Below are 21,640 nucleotides of genomic sequence, written 5' to 3'. Positions count from 1 at the left end.
CTGTGCACTTCTGTTCAGTGTGTTTCCTGCAGCCCCCACTTCTTCCACAGCTGCAGTATCATTAATGTAATATTACAGGTACATGTCAGAATAATTGTGATTTGTTGGATCTTTTACATCTCACCCTAACGTCACTAGGTTTAGATTGCTCTAGTGAGCAAACTGAAATGGTTTACCAAAACAAGAAATTTTGCTTTTGCTTCAGTCCCAGCCATGGGGATAAAGCCCTGAAACAATTGCTAGCCCTGAAACAGCTCAAAAATCTTTTAAAGGGCTTTTAAAGTAACCCACCAGGGAGAGCAACCACATTTTAGATGTTTTGTTAAGAGTCTTATACATCAAAGATAGGTTGAGTATTTTAATAAATTACTTAATAGCCCCTTATTGATGTCACCCTTATTTGGGTGAGGGAAAAGGTAAAGGTTACGAGTGTTTATTGGCAGCACACTGTCAAGATGAAGATAAATTGGCTAATGCTTGATGCTTTATTTGATGCTTTCCTCTTAGGAAAGCATGTCGTTACCAGTTCTGTCTATGACTTTCTTTGTTGTTTAAACCTCTTAATCAGCATACTAGACTCAGTCTTTGATATTAAATCACATCTCTTAATGTCAAAACATATAGGTTGGTAGAGTGTTTTCTTTAGTTTCCCCTTCTTCATTTTTTTTCCTGAAGAATTCTCTGCCTACCTCCCATAAAGTTCCAGTTTAAGGAATTAGAAAGCTGAATAGAATGAGGAAACATGGGGAAAATATCTTGAAGCTCAGATAACTGAATAAGATGAAGCAGTGTCACACTTGGTAATCGAACTGAGTTCAAGGGCTCCCTATGAAACAGATTTCTGAATTAGCCTGTTGCGTTCCAGAAAACTCCAGGTGCACTTCAGGTGAAATTTTGAATCTGGGAGAAAAGCTGGGGTAGGTTTCTGAGCAAAGATGAAATGACAGGAGTATGTTTTTATTCATTTTTCTCTGAAATTCACTGGTAATGAACTGTATTGCAGGCTTGTGGTTGGCTAATACAATTTTTCAGCTCTGAGTTTGGGTTTGGGACTTTTCATTGCTTTTGTGGCTCCAGAAAAGAGGGCCGTTTTTTTCCTGTTCTCAGACAAAATGTGTTGCAGTTAACATGATCCAGCCAACAATTTAGCTACTCATTGCTTGACTTCTCCACACTTTTTACTGTGGAATATCAAATCAGTTGTGAGACTGCCAGACAAAATATCCAAGAAAAATCTTTTTTCTGCTTTGTGAGATTTTTTTCCATCCTTATTGATATTATGTTGGAATTGGTGTAGATATTGGCTAAAAAACAATCGTGTAGGATAGTATCTGCCTTCCTTTCTTTCACAGCTTTCCAATAAAAAACCCAATCCACTGGCCCATTTTCATGTCTGACTGTAATTGAACTGTGCATGACAATGAAACTGATGTTGAGGATTCCACTTATTCCCATACAGTAGCTGTTCCTACTTTATTTGAAGTAATTGCTTTTATTTATTAAATTATTTTCTCCGAGACTATACACCTGCTTGTCAATATTCACAGTTTGTTCATTGCCTGGCCCTTTAATGGTAATCTCTGATTAGTCACTGTGTTCCCAGCCTTTGGAGTTTGTTATGATCTTTTAGAGAGGAAAGAGATGGAGGAGGATTGCATTTATCTGTAAATAATTAGGCAGGTGGGCTCTTTATGCCAGCTGTGCAAAAAAGAGTTCAGTGATCAAATCAAATGCCAAATACGAGCTAACGTGTGCCATGGTTATTGAACCCTGTGAGGCTAAATATGAATAAGCATGCATTTTGCTATGGCTGTGACTAACACAACCACAGATTGATTCCATTTTATTCTGCATGGCTATTTTATCATTAATCTCATTTGAAAGAGAGAGTAGTAAGCCAATTTTTACAGTTACACAGTGGCATTGAACGGTGAGTTTTATGAAAGACTAATAGAAGTAGTGATAAGAGTGTTAAATTTAACTTTTTGTAAGAAAACAAGGAAAACAAAATAGTTGCTCAGAAAGATTTGTTGCACTGAAAGAATGTTGAATAAATCTGATGTGTTGTTGTGTGCTTGCCCATATGATGTTTAAACAAAGATAGGACTTCTATTCATCTAGTTTTGGAAAAAAAGCACTTCCATAAAAGAGACTATAGTGATTTTTCTACCTCATTTTCAACACATTTTAGGGACCCAGATTTCCCCTTCTTATAGGGAAATATGAAATATTGTTTAGGAACTGCAAATTTAAAGGGATTCAGTGTATGAATTTATAAAATCTGAAAATTTCAGGCTCATTTCAAAACTAGATTTTCAGAAAGAATCCAACTTTTTTGATAATTCCCCAGCATATTTTCCCTTTCAGGCTATTGCTCTCAAGTGTCTATACTGTCACAGCTGCATGCTGCCAGACTCTTAGTTGTCTGATCATCCTGTGTGTTTGCCTGTGCTTGGTGACTGCTTGGGCTCTATTTGGACCCATGCCATCTGGCCTCTTCTGCAGGGAAACCTGTGTTCAGAAAGGAAGCTAATATACATTTGAGTCCCATTTTCACATGTCTTGCACCTCTACAATGTGAGTACATGCATGTGCTTGGACATTATGCTAAAGTTCTCTTTCGTGAAAGATAGTATAGATATAATGGGTTGAAAATGTGATCCCGTGTGAGATGCATTGTATGAAGAATATATGCAGCCTCAGGATGTATTATGGACCCTCAAAGGCAGAGGTCTCAGGGCGGCATAGAACAAATAGATGTGCTGAAGAAGAAGGTAGTAATGTCCACCAAGGCAGATGTTAGAAGTGGAATAAATGTTCTTGGGAGAAATCAGAGAGCACTGACTCTGGGTCCCTGCTGAAGAGGGGGGTGAACTGCTGCTGCCACCCACCGCGAGGCTGCAAGCCCATGTCTTTCAGGCGGGATGAATAGTAGGATTATGCCTTTGGTTGGCTGACTCCTGAGGGAAAGGGAGATGTCTGGGTGCTGAAGTGTCAGCTTACAAATGGAGGACCACCCTCTGCAGGTATGTGACAAGTGGCTAGCAATTGGATCTCTTACACATTCAGAAAGATACTTGGAAACAAGTAGTTACTAATTTTATGACATTAAACTGTTTTGTATTAGATTCTTTTTGAACAGTGATAAATGTATCATGGAGGATTTTAACAAAGTTTCTTTATTTTTTTTTTTTTCCAAAACGTTCTTTAAACAACTCCTGTAACACACGGGTATGATAAAAACTTGCACATTTAATACTGAAAGGTAAGAGAATACAAGCATCTGGGTCCTCTGAGGCTGTTCCTTTGCTTTGTATGTTCAAAATAATCTGTGAGCTCCTCTTCCTTTTTTATCTTAATTTGTTAGGGTGGTTGGTATTCTATGGCAACCCGAGTTTTCTTGCGCTAGATGGATTTGACTGTAACGACACTTTGATAAATTTCTTTTTCTCAGACAATGCAGTGCTACTGTGAAGTGGCTGCTTAGAGCAGCACCTTCAAACTCAGTCAGTCTGCTCTTTCCACACATTTGGTCGCGTCTGTTGGTTTCACTCAATGACTTCTTTTCTTCTCCTATTTGTACTGTAAACGTGACACGTAAACCTTTGTTCATTCTGTTCCATTTAAGCCCATTAAAACACTTCTCTGGTGCACTGCCTCGGGCTCTCATTTACACTACAACAAGACAAGTCTCCTTTCTGGTTGTAACCACTACAGATGAGCACAGAAAGCTGAATTTTAAGGTTAAACAGGCCCTGGGTTTTCACAGGTGTCTTGAACATTGCTTACAGAAATAAAATAATCAAGGACTTGTTTTGACCTGAAGAATCTTCCCCTGATGGCAATGCAGGAATTGCACTGCATTCCTTGCAATGCAATGCAAGGAATAAGCAGAGTTTTACAGTAAAGTCATCTCTAAAATGCATTTTTGGTTAGTCCTTTTGTTCCCTCTGTCCCTCCACTGTTTGCCTCATACACTAGTTATTCGTAACCTTTGAGAATCACTGAGTTACCACAGTCCAGCTGCCATACATCACAGAGCAAGGGCAAATCTCCCTCTTGCATATCTATTTCCCGAACGTATTCTTGTCCCACTTGGAGAGGTGGAAAAATTGAGAGATTTAGGTAGTCCTGGAATATCTGCCTTGGCACTTCTCAAGGATGAAGTGCCAAATTTCTCAAACTTTCCTGGGAGATGGGTGGTATCAGTTGCAGAAATGAGTGAGGAGTCTGTGACTAGTACGGTTGGCTGCTGTGATTATTTAAAAGTAAAATGAACACAAACCCCTACTCCAAACAGCAAAACCTTCCACTTTTATTTTATTTAAAAACAGAATTGACTGTCTGCACTGTGCATTTTTATTGACCAAGTAAACTAGTAGTGACCCCTCTGGGTCAAGCAAGAGTTTGAACCAGTGTCTCCTCCTCTCTTCCCCCTGCCCACTCATCCCGTAACTGGGAGGTGAACAACCAACACCAAGTGTCTAAGTCTTGTCTCCAGCGCTTTTTCCCTGCAGAGGAGCTGCTGAGTTGCTCATTGGAGCCCTCATGGTGCAGCCGTGCAGGAAAGATCACATCTGCCATCAGAGAGACTGTTGCCCTCAAGGTCAGAGTCGTGGTCTGTAGCTGTGACAAATACAACAGAGAAGAGGTTGCTGCTTTGCTCCTTTGTCTGGAGTACAGGAACAACTGGCTGGATTCTTTGAAAAACAACATTTCATTGCATCTGTAATGTTTATCTCCCTCAAGTTTTACTGTGTCAAGAATTGTCTCATTAAAAGGCTGTGGGTTTTCCTTTTATTTATTTATTTATTTATTTATTTATTTATTTATTTTATTTTTCATCTTTCTTTTCTGGCCATAAGTTTTCAGAGGAATTTGACTTTCTGTCACAAAAGGAGCTTTCTTGAGACTTTAATAAGTAAAGTGGAATTGCTTTAGGGAAATTTCCTTCCTGATTATGATTCTGTATACTTTTGTGTGTATGTAGGTAGATCTATGAGGCAGATGGTAACAGATAGTTCTGCAAACTGTGATGTTTACTTCCCGCATATTCATGAATTTTTCAAAATCTGAAATTTCTTGAAGAATCTTAAATTGCATGTTGTAAAGTTTGGGGGGATAATATAGAAAGTTTATTTGGTTTGCTTCTTAAGAGATGTAGAATCTCTGTCTTATCAAACATAATTTAGCCCTGAAGTATTAAGGGTGCCCTTGAATTTCTGTCTAGGGCCCCCAGAGGTGGTTGCACTGTGCGGGGACTTCCAAGTTCCCGCAAGCTCCCATCACGTTTCCTCTTCCTTAACTAATCAATGTGTGTCAGGGGAGAGGCGGTAGGGACAGAAGGCTGTGTACGTCTTTCATCAGTCTGTAATTTCTCAGTTTGGGGTAACAGGCTTCTGTGTGCTATGCAAATGGTAATACAAAAGAGAATAGAAGAAGTGAATTAAAAATCTTGGCTTGCAAACTTTGGTAAATGTATACATAGGTATTGTTGTTTCTCTGTTTTTAGGAATACACCATAGATATAATTTTTGCCCAGACATGGTATGACAGTCGCCTAAAATTTAACAGCTCAATGAAAGTGCTTATGCTTAATAGCAACATGGTTGGAAAAATTTGGATTCCAGACACTTTCTTCCGGAACTCAAGGAAATCTGATGCTCACTGGATTACAACTCCAAATCGTTTGCTTCGAATCTGGAGTGATGGAAGAGTATTATATACTCTGAGGTGGGTTTTTATTAACTGGGTAGAAAAAACCAAAAACTGTTATGACCAGGAATATGAAAATAATGAATGTAAATCAAATCCTTGGCATCTCTTTTGTTGTGGACCACAGGAATTTGCAAGGAGTTTACTAAATGACAAAAAACCCAAAAAAGATTATTTGATCATTAAAAACATGAAATTAATAGCATTGAAATATATTTCCTAGATAACTGGGTAAAGACAATTGAAGGGGATAGCAAATTTTAATTTAAGGCAAGATTAAAAAAAAGATGTTATGTAGCATGTAGCATGATGTGGTGGTCTGTCACTAACATATTGCAGATCTAGTCATAAATTGTTTTGCAGACTTTCTGTTCTAAATAGTTCAGATTCTAAGTTCCACCAAATTATATTCTTTAAAAAAAAGATGAAATGCTTCAGATGATAAAATCATAAGAAGTTTGATTAAAGCTAAGGCCCCAGTCCTGCACATACTTCTTCACATGTTTACCCTTGCAAGCTACTAAAATCAACAAATTTGTTCATCCAAATTAGGCATAAGCAAAGTTGGTGACGATTCTTCTTGGCAAATGGGGGATGCTTGGGCTGGTTTTAAGCTTACCATCTAGGCTATCGGTACTGATCTTTGAGTCACTTATCAAACAGTTCTTGAAAGACTGTAGTCTACAGAAAGCATTTTAGGGTCATCTCTCAGTTTTATTTTTTAAGTACACCTAAAAAACCTAGCAATAAATTAGGAGCTGATCGAGAAGCAGTCCATGCAGAGAATGCCATAAATCTGATTCTGCTCTTAAGAGTTTATTTATTTATTTATTTTAAACAAAAAGTAGTACCTCTTAATTACTTTCTTTTCAGTCATTTATGCTCTTTTCATATGCAGGCTAGTTGTGTTGTATGAACAATTTATAAAAGTTTTCTGTGTCAGAAGTAAGAAGAATTAAAATGTTTTAAAAGGATTCTCTTCACCGAATTTTTTCTTAATATGTTTCATTTGAGAGCATACAAATACCTCTGAAGAGCACTTTTTAAACAGTTTATTATGCTGGTGTTTACAAAAATCTCTAGAGAGCCTCTTCTGTTAACATGCTATTTTTTTTTTCTTTTTGTAGCTAACAATTCTAGGATCATACTCGGACTTTACCCTTCCATTGTCCAATCAGTCTCAATGTACAATTTCTTTTAAACAGGGTCTAAGTAAAACAAAGAAACAAACATCACAACCAAAAAAAAACATGTGAGCTCTCCCAGAGCAATGGGTTAGAATTATTGTGCTAGAGTATGAGCTATGACGTGCAATAAGCTAGTAATAAAACAGCAGAACAGGTATTCACCCAGCACTGCAACACGCAAACATGTTTATAGGTGAGGATATGGCCTTAATTTGGCCTAGGGTGGAGTAACGTTGAGAAGTTCGTATGTTGGTTATTGAAGGAACAATAATAGGATCTGACAGGGCTCCAGGTTCACGGTCTCCCCTGTACCACCACTCTTTCCCTGTTGTACTTGAGGGAGCAGACGTGGTGATTCTGTTAGTCAGGCTTACTGAGACTCCTCTGAGGGTAGTCCTTGGTCTGTCCATTGTACTCATCAGTGATTCCAGATCTAGTTGTGCTGCTTTTAATAAAAATCTGATTTTATTTTCTTTTCCTTTATGTGTTTGACTATCCAAAGGTTGAAAATGGAAAACAAAGGCAATAAATATGTATACCACAGTTGGCAAATTGTAAAGCATCTTCAGAGGGATGCAAGTGTTTTACTTGGAAATGTGGTGGGTTTTTTTTCCTCCCCCCCCCCGGCAAGAAATACACTTTCCCTTATAAACCTCTGTCTTAGTCAGGACAGGTTTCTAGAAAGGTCCTAGTGATGCTTTGTGTAGAGCTACTTTGTTCACAGACTTGTAGGGTTTTCTGGCAGCGTGTAGCAGAATCTTCCTTTCCCCGTTCCTTTTTATCTAGTATGTAAGTATTGCATACAGTCCAGTATGTTAATTTTCAAAGTTGATTTTAGAAGACATTCTGACTTTCTTCACTGGGTTACCAACAAAGGAGGAGCTATTTTAAATGCAAAGTAGGCAGTTTGGAGTCTAGTCCCTTACTCTAGCTTCCTAGTGAAAGCTAGCAGAACTGGGTTTTGCATTGGTTGCTTGGAAGGTCTTTGGAAATCTGTGATAATATTTTCAAAAGCAGAAAGTGATGCAGTTGATATCATTATGAGTCCTAAACTACTTCTAAAATGTATATTAGCTGCCTGAATTACTTGAATGCCTTAGACATTAAATGAGTAGAAATATCAAGTCTGCTCTTTCCTATACATGCCTCTGTCTTCACCAAAGCTGCTTCCATGAGTATAGAGCAAGCCCAAGAGTGTCCCCACTTTGTCTCTCATATATATAGCCACCAGATACAATGACACCAAATGCAGTTTGACTTGACAAATGTGTTCTTCAGAAGCTTCCTTTATTTGCTATCATAAACTCCTGTCCTTGCCCTGTCTTCAGTCCCTCCCTTTTATCCCCTATTTCTGGTAGAGAGCTGAGAGATCCCTCCAATCAATTGAAATTTTTGAAATGGCTCAAAATGCCAACTGAAAAAACGCAGGTCCTCCTCCTTGCATATGATGAGGGGTTTTGTCCTTTAGCAGTGATGCTGGATGTTTTTTGCCCATACACAGTTGCCTATGCGTAACATCCATTAATTGGCCAAATTGATTTCTGTGCATGTTCTTTACTATCTAGTCTGAAGTGTCTGGATGCTTGAATATAATTTTTTTTCTTTTTTTTTTTTCCTTTCTTTTCTAATTAGGCTGACAATTAATGCTGAATGTTATCTTCAGCTTCATAACTTTCCTATGGATGAACACTCCTGTCCACTGGAGTTTTCAAGCTGTAGGTGGTAAAATACTTTTTTTTTTCCCATTACATTCAGGCTTTAAATTTCCTTAAATTCTGGCAGCAAGAGAGCAAGTGTTTACTTTTTAAAGCCTTGTAGTGAAGGAAAGAACTAACCCGTTTATGTTTTGATTAGATTTATTGCATTTTTAATGCGTTATTAAATACAGTAATGAATGAGTTGAATTACATGTATTTCATTTAGTTGCAACTTTAAAAATTATCGTATTGCTTAGGAGTCTGATACAATGCCCATTCCAGTTAATGGAAATTTATTGCCCTGGAAGAACTTTATTTTCTATGCCTGCCAGACTTGCCAGCTTTGAATTAGTTCCATGTGGTATACTTAAAAGGAAAAATAAGATCTGTCTTCTTCAACTCGTTCCTGTAAATGCTTAATCATGATAAGAAGTCCTTCTCCTTTCAGTGGGACTTGTTTATGTGAGCAAGAAACACAACTTTCAGGCTTCATTTCTTTAATATAAACTATATTACAAAAAAAAAAAAAAAAAATATTGTTCCTAAGGGAATTGTGCTATTACTGGCAAAAGAAACCCAAACCACCTGAACAGAGCTAAAAGACTTATTCTTAAATGTGAAACCTAATAGGCAATGAAATCAAACTTCAGTGATTCTTTTTAAATTAATGTTTTCATTTAGTACTTTCTTCTTGAGTGCTTCCAGCTAAATGAGCTTTGGTAGGTCCATTGATTAAACAGTTGTGCCACACAAGCGAGTCTTGCTTAATTTAATTTCTGCCTTTCTGCAAGATAATGTGGGGCAACGTGTAAGTCCCATGAAAATCAAGAGGGTTGCACTTCCTTAAATTTGAAGTACTGGACAGTGAATCAGGCCACAAAAATCCATTCTGGGAATAACAGACAAAGAAATTTTCAGTGAACATCAATAGGAATTTTATCAAATTATGTACTAATAAGTGTCTGTCCTTTTAAGCTCTTTGTGATCTTTTAATGATAATGTATATTACATTTGTGTATTAATTCATAGTGATGATTCTGAGCCAGTTTTTCATATCTGAGTTCCAGAATGTTGTGTAGATATTTCCTAAACATTTGTATTTACATAGTTTTTGATTGATCATACATTTATCTAAGCTTAAAACTGAGGCTAGATATTTTGTGGTTAAATTTTAAGTGTATCAGGTGGACTATAGATTGGCTTTCTCTCTGATCCACTTTATGTATAGCCCTGGTTTAGTTTATAAACAACTTCAGAGATCACAAAACATGCTTTGGTATATACTGTGGCTGAATGCTTGATTTGCTCTGTTTTATTCTAGATGGATACCCCAGAAATGAAATTGAATACAAATGGAAGAAAACCTCTGTTGAAGTGGCAGATCCAAAATACTGGAGATTGTATCAGTTTGCATTTGTAGGGTTACGAAATACAACAGAAATTTCTCATACCTTATCTGGTAAGGCAAAGTGTTAAGTTTTATTTAATGTAATATCTATGTAGAACAAGACTAGCAGATGAAGATACAACTGAAAACCATTTTCAATGTCATGTAAGTATTTTTTTCTTTTTTTTTAATTTATAGGTGATTATATTATTATGACAATCTTCTTTGATCTCAGCAGACGTATGGGATATTTTACTATTCAAACATACATTCCTTGTATACTCACAGTTGTTCTTTCATGGGTGTCATTTTGGATCAATAAGGATGCAGTTCCTGCAAGGACTTCTTTGGGTAAGAATGTCTTTTTTCAACCTTGAAGAAGACCTTGAAGAGTCTGGTACTCCCCAGGGATATAAATTTACAGTGGGGAGCAAATTAACCACAGTTTTTTCCCCTCCAGATTGTCACCATTGGTCACACTTTCTCTTGAATTGCAAGATTAAGAGTAGGAGGATCCTCCTGCAGTTGCACAGCAGGGCTTAAGGAGGGAATGTTGAGAATGGAAATCAGGAAATTCTGATCCAAGCCTTGTGGATGTGCTGTTGCTCACATAAATACATTTTTTCTCCTTTGTGTTCGTTTTGTCAACTCTAGGGATGGCAATATGGCAATCATTAGTCTGACAAGTATGATTAAACTTCACTTAGCATCATGGAACAAAGGATGTCATTACTACAGAGGCAAAAACTGTGAAGATCTGGTTTTTGGGGTTTTGTTTTGTTTTGGTTTGGTTTTTTTGAGGGGGGAGGTGTTGTTGGTGTTGGTGGGTTTTTTAATAATAGAAATGATTCAGTTGTTCTTTTAAGCCCAGGATAGGACAGAAAATTTGCAACCAAAGTTGCACTTCAAGCAGTTAAGCATAACTCACAAAAACTGACTCACTGTCCTGCTTTTACTATAGATAGTACTGAAGTGTGTTGCAAGTTCTGCTACAGAGATAGTTCTGTGTTAGTGTCATCTTGGCTGACCTGTTTAGCATGGTGTCAGTCTCCTACATTTGACCGTTTAGGATTCATGCGCTGCCTTGGAGAAGCGTTGTGGTCCCCGCATAAAGCAGGATAGACAGGGGTGCATGGAGTGCACAGGACGCACACTAGCAACTTTGAGGTTAGCAGTGACAGATGCTTTTAGTAAAAGTGGTGATGGCAGTATGACCTATTTTGGGGGGAAGATCAAGAGCTGAGAGTGTATCTTAGGAAGTGAGAGATGTGAGTTAATTTTCCTCATCAGCTTATAGGATTGTGAACACACCATTCCCACGTTCTAGGAGCGTTTCCTACCAGAAGGGTGAGTCCAGGCTTTAACTCCCTGCCTTTCCCACTGAAACTGGACCACTGTGCAGTCAAGCCTGCAAGATTAATGAGTCAAGAAAGAAAGTAAGCAAAAATGAGCATGACTCAGTAGCCTAATGAAAAGGTAAGGGAAGAAAATCCGAGTCTTGGATCTTAACTTTATGCTATTTAAAAGTACTGCAAAGTTTAGTGAAGAAAGCCTAAAATCTTGAATAAATAAGTGAAACTATGTCTTGATAGTTTCAAATCTTGATTTAGAAATTTATTATAAGATTTCTTTGACTGACTAATCATTGGAATCATTGTGGGTATTGTCTGGAAAGACACTAGCTATACAGGAAAAACTGTTGTACTGGTATCCTGCTAGTTCCGTATCCATTTTGTTCTTTTTACAGAGTACTTTTTCTATGCCATGAACCTAGCGAATTTGCCTTTGATCTCATGGTTAAGCTAGAGTTTTCATGCCCCCACTTCAGCAGTACTAACCTTCATCTACTTGAGATGTACTACAAACGTTTGCAGTATCATATTTACAGCTCCCCACAGTTAACTCTGAGCTCCTTTTGTGTGAACACGCAGAAGCCATCATTTGACAGATTGTAGGATGACTTTTCTCACATGCGGATGTTCTGGTGAAGAAGAAAGAGAATACCAGTCAAATAGACAAAATTTTATAGAAAAAGACTGAGAAATTAAGAGAAGAAAGCCAAAACTAAGCAAGGTCCACTGTGGCAAGCAGTCGTGATGCTGTGGAAGATTCGTTCCCTGGGACAGCCCCCTGTATGCCTTTCACATAGTGGAGAGGGCTGGGAAAGTCCGTGTCTCCCTTTGTCCTTTCTGAACAGAAGTTAGTAAGGGGAATGGTGGGCGTCACTCCCACCTAGAGGCTATGCTGGGGTCTGGTACGCTGAAAAGGCTTGGGCCTTTTTCTTCTGTATATATTGAAAGATCCTGGCAGATTGTGGTTTCCCAAAGCAAAAAGTTTGCAATGATTAAAGTTATTTAGATATTTAATTATGCAAAGAAATGCCTAATTGATTTTCAAAAGTATCTAGTGGGAGCGAAGCGCTTTTGAAAAACTCTGTGGTTATCTGTTTGCCCTTTTAGGCATGTAATTTCACTGGGAAATCTGTTGCAAAATCACCGTTGCTTTCCTGTTGCAGGATCAGTCCATAGCGACCCCTGCTTTGATTTAAAAGCCACAGACAGCCTTAGAGTGGTGTAACACATTTTTTGCAATAAGCCTGTGCATGTAAATAACAAATTATTTGTGTGTTCAAGTATTGCTCTCCAAAGGAAAGGTCACCTTTTAATTTTGGACTACTATGAAAAAGGCTTTGCATCTCCCTGAAGCATCAAATATAAGAAGAAAGTGTTAACACCTTCTAAATGTTAAATCAGTGAAGAGTGGTATAGTTGAGATTCTGAACACATCGCTATTAAGGCTAGCTTGCTCTTTTAATTAAGTTGTATGTAAGTGAATCAAGGGAAACATTTTCTATTACTTAAGACACAGTATTGAAAAAATACCTAGTATCTTAGAATGAGACCAGAAAGGCCATGAAAGTCATCTAGTTTGACCTGCTACATGTCAGAAGCAAACAATGAAAAATATTATTCCTTGTTCTCGTGTTTTCTGAAAGTTTGAAATCATTGATAACTAACATACTTTTTTTTCTGAATGTGTCCTTTTGTACATTTTAATCTTTCAAGAACCAAAGGACTTTTTCTGTGTTTATAAAATTCGTGTGCTTATTTGTACCTGTTTGTCTACTGTATTTGTTTTATGTGTGCATTCTATAACAGATTTATAAAATTACACAAACTTTCTCTGTGTCTTTGTTTATTCAGTGTGTGTTGAAAATGGGAGGGAGTTAAACCAAAGGTGAAATGTGCTGCCTTCTGTATGATTCCACAGTGGCCACTGGATCCATAGAGATGGCTTCTTGCAATAGCACCGATGTGTGTGGGGGTGAACAATGGTGAACCCTGCTGTGGCTCAGTTCTTGTATGCCTCATGAAGGAATTAAGGGCTAATTTGAGCATTTTTTGTGACAATATGATTGGATTACTTATACACTTCCCTCTTCCTGTCTTTTTTTCTTTTTTTCTCAAACAGGCATTACAACAGTGCTGACCATGACAACGTTGAGTACAATTGCTAGGAAGTCACTCCCAAAGGTTTCCTACGTGACAGCAATGGACCTTTTTGTTTCAGTTTGCTTCATTTTTGTGTTCGCTGCCTTGATGGAATATGGCACCTTGCATTACTTTACCAGCAACAGAAAAGGGGACAAAGGAAAAGAAAAAAAGGCAAAATCTAAGCCATCAGTAAGTTTAGCCAAACAAGAAGAAAAAAAAATACAGAATGCTCTTTATTGTAGCATTAATTTTGAGAGACTGGTTCTTAAGTAGAAGGGCTAATGTTCAAAGATAATTAACACTAATATTTATTTTATCATTTTTTTACAGTTGGGGGCTTGTACTCATATTCTGTAAATACTACCAATGAACAAAGGTTTTAGATCATCCCACTCATATGTGAATGAGAACACATAAGCCTAAGCCAGAGGTTGGTCTAATATTATATTCCATGCTTCCATGCCGTGACCAAGCCCCTGGTGGTTCTAGAGCTGCCTGTGGAGTCTGTGCCCATGGAGACAGTTCTGTCTGGGCATAGTGCTTCTGAAAACAGCACCTGGCAAAGAGCCATAGATAAGACTGCAGCAGTAGAGATAACGTAAATGGACTGAAGGTATGAGGATTTGTTTGGGTCTGTATCATCTAACTTGGGTCTTACCACGTTAGCTTTGCAAAGGAAAAAGTGCTCATTATTGGTCAGTATTCTGATTCCCTTCCACTTCTTTTTTTTCATTTACTTCCACCTTTCTTTCTGGTAAAATGAACCTTCTGCTTTTACAGGTTGATGTTTTTATGGTGTGAATCCCCACATATCTCAGGAACAAATATTATTCAATTTTAAGAGGCTTTCTGTTTGTGTAGTAAGAACACTGGAACTTTCAAAGAATCTATTGTTGGAAGCCAGTACAAATATTTAAAGCTAATTTTTAAATTAATAAAACATTCAGGTAAAGGCGTTAAATAGCTTATTCATTCAAACGCTAGTCTTAATATCTGAGGCTTGATTGTAGTCATCTTTTAGAGAGAATAAGAGGAAGGACAATGTTATAAAGCTCCCTTCCAGATGATTTCATCAAAGGAAGCTGGAGCATAGCTGAATCATAGCATCAGTTGTCTTTTCTGGGTGAAGGGTAATACCACCTGTGTAAGATCAAAGAGAAATTGAAATGAAATTACAGAAGCCCAGATAGGGAAATGTAGAAATCTTGTTATGAACCATATCCATTCTGTGACCAGTGTCGGAAAGCACTGGCGCACCCATTTTGAGCAGCGCTGCCATGGGACACTGTCTTACGGGGGCCCTGCGGGGCTGCTATGGCTTAATACCAGGGAGATGAGAGCCCTTACGTTTCATCTGGTGAGCTGGTCCGAGTGGATCAGCTGTGTATTTAGGACAAGGCTAGTGGTAAACGTTTAATACTGCCCTATGCTGCCTTGATCGGACATCACTGTGATCCTCAGGGAATCCAGCACAGCCGAGAGAACTGGAAAATGGAAACCTCAAACCTCCTTCCTGTTAGTGGTAGAAACAAATGTGGGCACAACGGAAATGACGGAAAACAGGCTTTGGCAAGGGCCACAGCTGAGCAATGAGGGGAATACTGCTTATTCAAACCAGGGAGGTTTAAAGATCAGTTGCTGGCAGATCCAAAGCCATTGAAGTGGCTTGCAGGTATGCTCTATTGAACGGAGTAACGAGACTTTCCAGAATCTGTTCACACATCAGCCATTTGTGCAATAATCTGCCAAATGCTTTGAGATTTTCCGTGCATATGACAATTTAAAATGTCGAATAATGGTGAGATAGAAACTATGACACTTATTGAATAAATAGCTGGAGTTTGGACTAAGATTAAAATTAGCAATATAATACTCAAATGTTCAGTTGTGTTTACTGTGTTCTTAAAGCACGCTTTTTATTTCTAAGTAGTTAAAAAACAACCATCTTTTCACACAGAATTCTTTAAACATGTTTCAGCATGTTATGGCTGTAAGACCATACTAGATAAGAGATTATTCTACCAAAAGGGGGGGACTAAATTTAATATACTTAGATGCAAGGATTATAATTTGATAAACAGAGTCTTTTTAGTGACATTTTATAAAAAGCTATAAAATGTCTTTTTTCCGAATAGAACAATTGAAGAAACCATCTGATTAATTAATAGGAAGTCGTACAATTACAAATCCATATTTTTCTTTTTCTCTTTTTTTTTTTTTTTCCATTTATCTTTGCCAAAGACTTCTATTCATTCTTCCTCTTGTAGTTATGGATACGTAACTCAAAAAAACCCCAATTTAATTAAAATAGTCGGTTTAATTCCTTCTGAAAAGTTCTCATTTACAGGTGTTTTTTCCTTGGAAAACTTGCCTTGCATAGGTCTTGTATTTCTATTGCGAAATGCAATAAAAGCTTATTATTCCAGGAACTGATGCCAAGAAATGCAAGAAATAATCTTGTGAAAAAATGGTGAGATTTTACGAATGATTACAGAAGTTTTATCTTACAAAATATGTGCTGGCATTATACAAGAAAGGTAGTATGAATTGGCTTATGTAAATCCATATTAGCAAGGATAATGAGTTTGGGCAAGAAAGATTAAACTTAATTAGCTGTGGATCTTGTTCTGATCACCATTTCACCCGAAGTGAATGCATCACCTGTGCTATGATCTCCACAGACAATGGCTTTCTTTTATACATGTATTACTGTTAACCCAGAATAATTTGGTTTTGGTCCTATCAGAGTGTATTATAAACGCTTCTCACTATACGTGCAGTTTTATCTACAATATCAGTAGGCATGCACATGAACAGTCAGCATGTACTACTGTACCTACATGTTTGTTTTTTTTTTTAAAATCTCTGCCAATTGATAAAAAGTCATTTTCTTGTGAGGTGTTGGTCTTTTTTCCCCTTTTCCCTCGTGTTTTCTTTTTCTAACACATATTTTATGTGTAACTTTTAGGTAGTTAGGCCTATAAGGTGGCACTGTCTTTCTGCCTTTCTCAGGTAACCTCTTCAAACGTGTAATTCAGTAGCCAGCTTCAGTTTGTGCTGGTGACATGAGTGCTGAAAAGCAGTACTGTTATTTTTTCCTTCTCCCATGGTGTTTCTGAGTTGGGGATTCCTGTTTTACCCCACAAGTGGAAACGAATCATGCCATGAATCCTACGTTGGCAGAACCAACAGTCAGAAAATTCTTGTAAAGCCAGAGTAGACGTGAATGAGAAATAAGCATCCTTCCATATATATCTTCAACAAAATAATGATTTTGTAAGCTCAAAAAAAATTCTGAACTTACTTTTTATGTTTTATAAAAATAAGCCCTGTTTGTAATGCCTCAAGTTAGGGTAGAAGCATATAATTGCTGTTTGTTAGTGTTGTCAGTATTTTATCATAACTGAAAAGAATAATGAGGTCCTTTAGGATGATAATTAGCTCCCTAGGTCATCATGTCTAAAAAGTGTTGGAACAGCAGTCTGTGTGAAACTTCCTCTGGTAAAGACACTTATTAAATAAAGCTATTTGAAAACATGGTGGATACTGCACTGCTTTAACATCACCCCTTGGGACATTGTGTAAAACATCTCTGCAGCAAGAGAGTGCCTCCTTAACAATGTATAGAGATCTGTGTACAAGCCAAAGTAATTCCCTGGATGTGGGACAACAGGACTCTAAAACATAACAAGAATCCAAATGATGTGGCTTCCTGCTTTTCATTTTTTTTTCATATTTTTTTCATTGCCTATGAAGAGAGATTCTTCTCTACACTTCAATATCCAGTTAGTTCTTCTGACTGCATCCTTTCCTGCTGTATTTGTTTCTTACATGAGAAAATACGGAGATGGTAGAAAAGAGAGAAGACAATGTAAGAGTAGGGTTGATGTAACCCCTATCTTCAGTCTGAAGATTTTAGAAGAGATGCCAAAGGTGGTGGTGGTGGGGGGGGGGGGTTGAAAGAAAGAGGATTATGGAGTAGTTTCAAAAGGCTATGAGATTTAGAAAGAGAAAAAAGGACAGATAGAGAAAGAGAATGTCTTTTGAAATATTTAGGAAAACAAGGATGAAGAGTGAAGAATTGTGTGGAAACAAAATAATAAACGGGGGAAAGATGGTCTGTGGTAGTGCAAGTAAAAGGAAGGTGAAAAGGTAAAAGTCTCAAGAAAGGGAACAGCACAGTATATGTACTAGGCAATAAGGCACCCAGATTTTTTCTATGAAAATTATTTATGAACCTTAACATCTATTACACTGAGTTTTTACCAGAATGCAAGAGGGTTGAGTTAAGCCCATGGAAAGTAAAAGTAAGAATTAAGAGCTGAATTAATCAGTTTCACTGACTTGAATGGCATTGTCCTGAGGAGTTTTATGTCTTGGTTTCTAAAGGTGGGGCATATTGTTTAGGGATTTAACATCAGAAGGTTAGATGACGTAGCCCGGCCTTATGTGTCTCAGTGTCTTAAACTTCACCAGTGATGCTGTACTAATCCCATTAACTTTTTTTTTGGTGAAAATGTAGCTTCCAGTCTCGTTCTAAAGACTCCAAGTGATGGGAGAACCATCATTCCCTTGGTAGTGATGCTTATCGCCTGTTTGTGGACTTGCTTGTGACCCAGTTGTCAAGCTGTGACTGATTTCAAAATGCTCGTTTGTGTTGTGTAGATGATATCAGTTAACGCTGTCTGTGTAACTAATTATCCACTATTCCCAAATCCCAGCAGAACCCAATTTTCACTGGGCAGGTGAAAATCATTCATGATCTTTTGCCTGCATGAAGTAATTATATACAGCAGTTCATAATTCTCAAAGCTCCCCAAACTGTTTTCTTTAATATTAGAATTTCTATATATTGTACTGAATGTGCTTATATTGGCTTTTGGTGTGGAAAGCCTCTGGAATTATTTAATATGAGGATAAAAAAAACCTGCAAAACTATATTTTTCTTTTTTGTTTTTCCTAAGAAACCACCTGCAATTGCTGTTCGACCTGGATCAACACTAATTCCAATTAATAACATTAATCATCTCCCTGAACGTGATGATGATTATGGATATGAGTGCCTAGAAGGGAAAGACTGTGCTAGCTTCTTTTGTTGTTTTGAAGACTGCCGCACAGGATCTTGGAGAGAAGGAAGGATACACATCCGTATTGCAAAAATTGACTCCTATTCTCGAATATTCTTTCCAACTGCCTTTGCATTGTTCAATCTTGTTTACTGGATTGGCTATCTTTATTTATAAATTTCAGAGATTTGACAAACTCAGAAAAAATACTAATTGAACAGTCGTTAACACTTTTCAGTGAGCAGTCAAAGATTAGAGCTGGTCCAGAATGACTCAAATTGTTTGGATGCTTTAAAAATTTGAAACAATGAGAGGAAATATGGTGATGTAGTCTCCCTCTTGTGATCAACTATAGAACTGATATTGGGATTTTGAAGAGAAAATTTAAAAATAAACATCCCTAAGACTTAACCTGCCTGAACACACACACATTTTTGTCCAGCTCTAACAAAATGCAGTGTCAAGAGGCTGTGTTATTTAACTGGACAGTTCTACATAAGCTTTCAATTTAAATCCTAAATGATAATGCAGATGAATTTTCTAACATCTCTTACACCTTTACAAAGAAAGCCTTAATAAAATGGGATTAGTTATTCTCATCCATTTCATCCATAAGGTGATGTTTTTAATAATCCCTGATTTTAAAAAGTTGAAATGGAACATTTCTATTTTTCAACCAGCCATTTGTTCTCTGCAGTATGTTAAAAAGAGTGATGAACTCATAATTAATCACACTCAGATTTATACAGAATGCAGAGATTAGAGCAACAAGAAATGGATATATCACAAAAACCCCAAGGGTAATTCTGAGCTTGTCTTATCCTGACCATTGATACAGGCTTTTGGCTTTCAACCTTAGATTACATGTATGTCTGTGCTCCATCTGCCATTACTTCACTGTTATGAGTTCCTTGAAGTTCTCCAAGAGGGCTGCAACTTTCAAAAATTCCTACCCAGCTGCCATTGCTTGCTCATTTCATGGAAACCAGACTGATGTTGGCTGAGATTCTGGTCATTAAGCGTAATGCTCTTCACATCTTTCCCATTCCCCTCTCCTTTGTCTGATTCATACTCAGGGCCAGAGAAAAAGTCATAATTCTATATTCGGTAGAATTTGTATCATCGGAGTTCGGAAAACCTGTAGCAGTGCTACAGTCATTGTATTCAAAGCCACTGTGTTAAATCTCCAGCCCTAAGAGTGTAGTGTGTGACCTGCTCCGTTTTGCATACGGCATAATTTTGTAGATTCTGCTTGTTACTGCATATGCTACTCACTGAGCCAAAGCCAAATGGTATGAATTTACTGAACCTATGCTATGGATTGCTGTGTAATTACCTCCTTGATATTTGTTTGTTTCTAATGGAAAAGCCCTGTTACTGGAGGGGGAGAGCAGAAAGTAAAAATAATCCTTATGCAGATCCTTCTCCAAAATGGGATATATCCCCCCAAAAATCATAGGTCCAGTTCTCCAGCCTTTCTGTGGTCTTTGGTAGCAATTCTTCAATAGTAGCCTTTCTGGAGTCACTTCTCTTTGTTGACTATTGCTGGCTGGCAACATTTAGTATCTCATTTCTATTTTTAAATCCATTGTCTTCATTGTAGAAAAGTGCAGTCTTTCGTCCTTTCTCAAAAAGAAACTGGTCTCAAGTGAGCTTGCAAAAATCACTGTAAAATTAAGATATGCATTAAGTAAAAGTCAGAATTACACAGAAGACCTTACAGATCTTTAAAGAGGATTAATGGGATTAGCATTTGACTGTAGGTAAGGATGTTCAGCACTGGAGATAAAGACATGATTAATGGCTAATAATAGAAAATTATACATGAAGGACCTTCCCCCCACCCCCAATATTTCTGTTGAATGTGTTCCCTCCTCTGAATTTCTCAGAAAAGATTAATGTATTTTTATATTCTAGTTGGTACCAGACATAATAAGATATGATATGCAATACATATTGCAGATGAAATGTTACTGCAGTGTTCAGCCCCGAAGTTTAATAGAGGATGCAAGACTATGTGCAGTGATTCTGGAAGAAAGTGTGGCAAAGACTCCATTTTAATGCAAACTTTATTTCAGTATTTAGCTGATGAAATATGAAAAAAGTTGAGAGAATCTGAAAGCCTGCTGTTGAGGTTGGCTGACATTATTTGTTACACGACCTTTCTGGGCACCAACTTCTTCTGACTGTTAGACTGAAGTAGAAGTGTGGCATCATTAACCACACTGATCGACTATAACATTGTTTCTTTAGAGTCTCATTTTCAGAAAATGTTCAGTACAATGGAAATGTGTCAGTTTTAATTCCATGGTGCATTTTGATGCTTTTTGACAGCACACTAAACACATTTCTCTGTAGGAGGGGTGAAGATGGCTTCAGCAGCAGTATGTTGGATGTGTACTTGAAAAGCAGTCTACTCACTATACAATACAAGGCCCAGATTTTGTGAGTTCCTGCGTTTCATTAATTTACCTTTAAACAAAAGGAACTTGAAAGAACTTGGCACTTCACAAGGGGAAATACAAATTTCACAGCCTGCTCTCCTCTGGCATATCTAGTTAGCTTTTTCTATTCACGTGGTTGTCAATTCCCAATCAGCCTCCAGACTGAATTGGAGAACAGAAAACATCCTGAATTGGCAAGGGATGGATAAGAAGTCTTTCATCTCTAATTTCTATGAAACAATGTAATGGAGTATTAAAGCTACTGAATGTTATGGCTGTTTGGCTTATGGATACAGTTGCTTCTGTCTATTGACAAACTTTTCTGTGTACTTCATTTGTTTCTGAAATATTTTTAGTTTCCCATAGTACTTTGAGCTCAAATAGAAATGGGAATGCAGTGAACTGTAACATGGCATGTAATAAACGTGTTATTTTAGTCCTATGCGTTTTCTTTCTAATCTGCATGTAAACCCTTGATTCCAACAAATCTAAGTGATACTCAAAAAAATGGCAAGAAACAGAGACTATAATTACTTGGACTTAGATGCTGCAATCACTTTTCAAACCTACCTAGATAAAAGTTCATTTACTGACAGCTGGGATCACAGTATTTGGAGTCACATTATTCTGACCATTACTGCTTAAGCACA

The 21,640-nt window shown here is 37.4% G+C and overlaps 1 protein-coding gene across 1 annotated transcript in view; it reads left to right on the top strand.

The window, feature by feature from the left end:
- GABRG1 (gamma-aminobutyric acid type A receptor subunit gamma1) overlaps positions 1-21,425 on the top strand; it is a 57,138-nt gene extending 35,713 nt beyond the window's left edge. Inside the window, exons 4-9 of the mRNA XM_075149007.1 lie at positions 5,513-5,733; positions 8,535-8,617; positions 9,921-10,058; positions 10,185-10,337; positions 13,458-13,669; positions 18,445-21,425. Coding sequence (XP_075005108.1) covers positions 5,513-5,733; positions 8,535-8,617; positions 9,921-10,058; positions 10,185-10,337; positions 13,458-13,669; positions 18,445-18,723 — 1,086 coding nt within the window. The 3' untranslated portion in view covers positions 18,724-21,425. The remainder of the gene's footprint in view (positions 1-5,512; positions 5,734-8,534; positions 8,618-9,920; positions 10,059-10,184; positions 10,338-13,457; positions 13,670-18,444) is intronic.
- Positions 21,426-21,640: the final 215 nt, after the last annotated feature.

This window comes from Calonectris borealis, chromosome 4 (assembly GCF_964195595.1).
Source record: "Calonectris borealis chromosome 4, bCalBor7.hap1.2, whole genome shotgun sequence".
Classification (NCBI taxonomy): Eukaryota; Metazoa; Chordata; class Aves; order Procellariiformes; family Procellariidae; genus Calonectris; species Calonectris borealis.
This window is presented reverse-complemented; position numbering and strand designations above follow the sequence as displayed.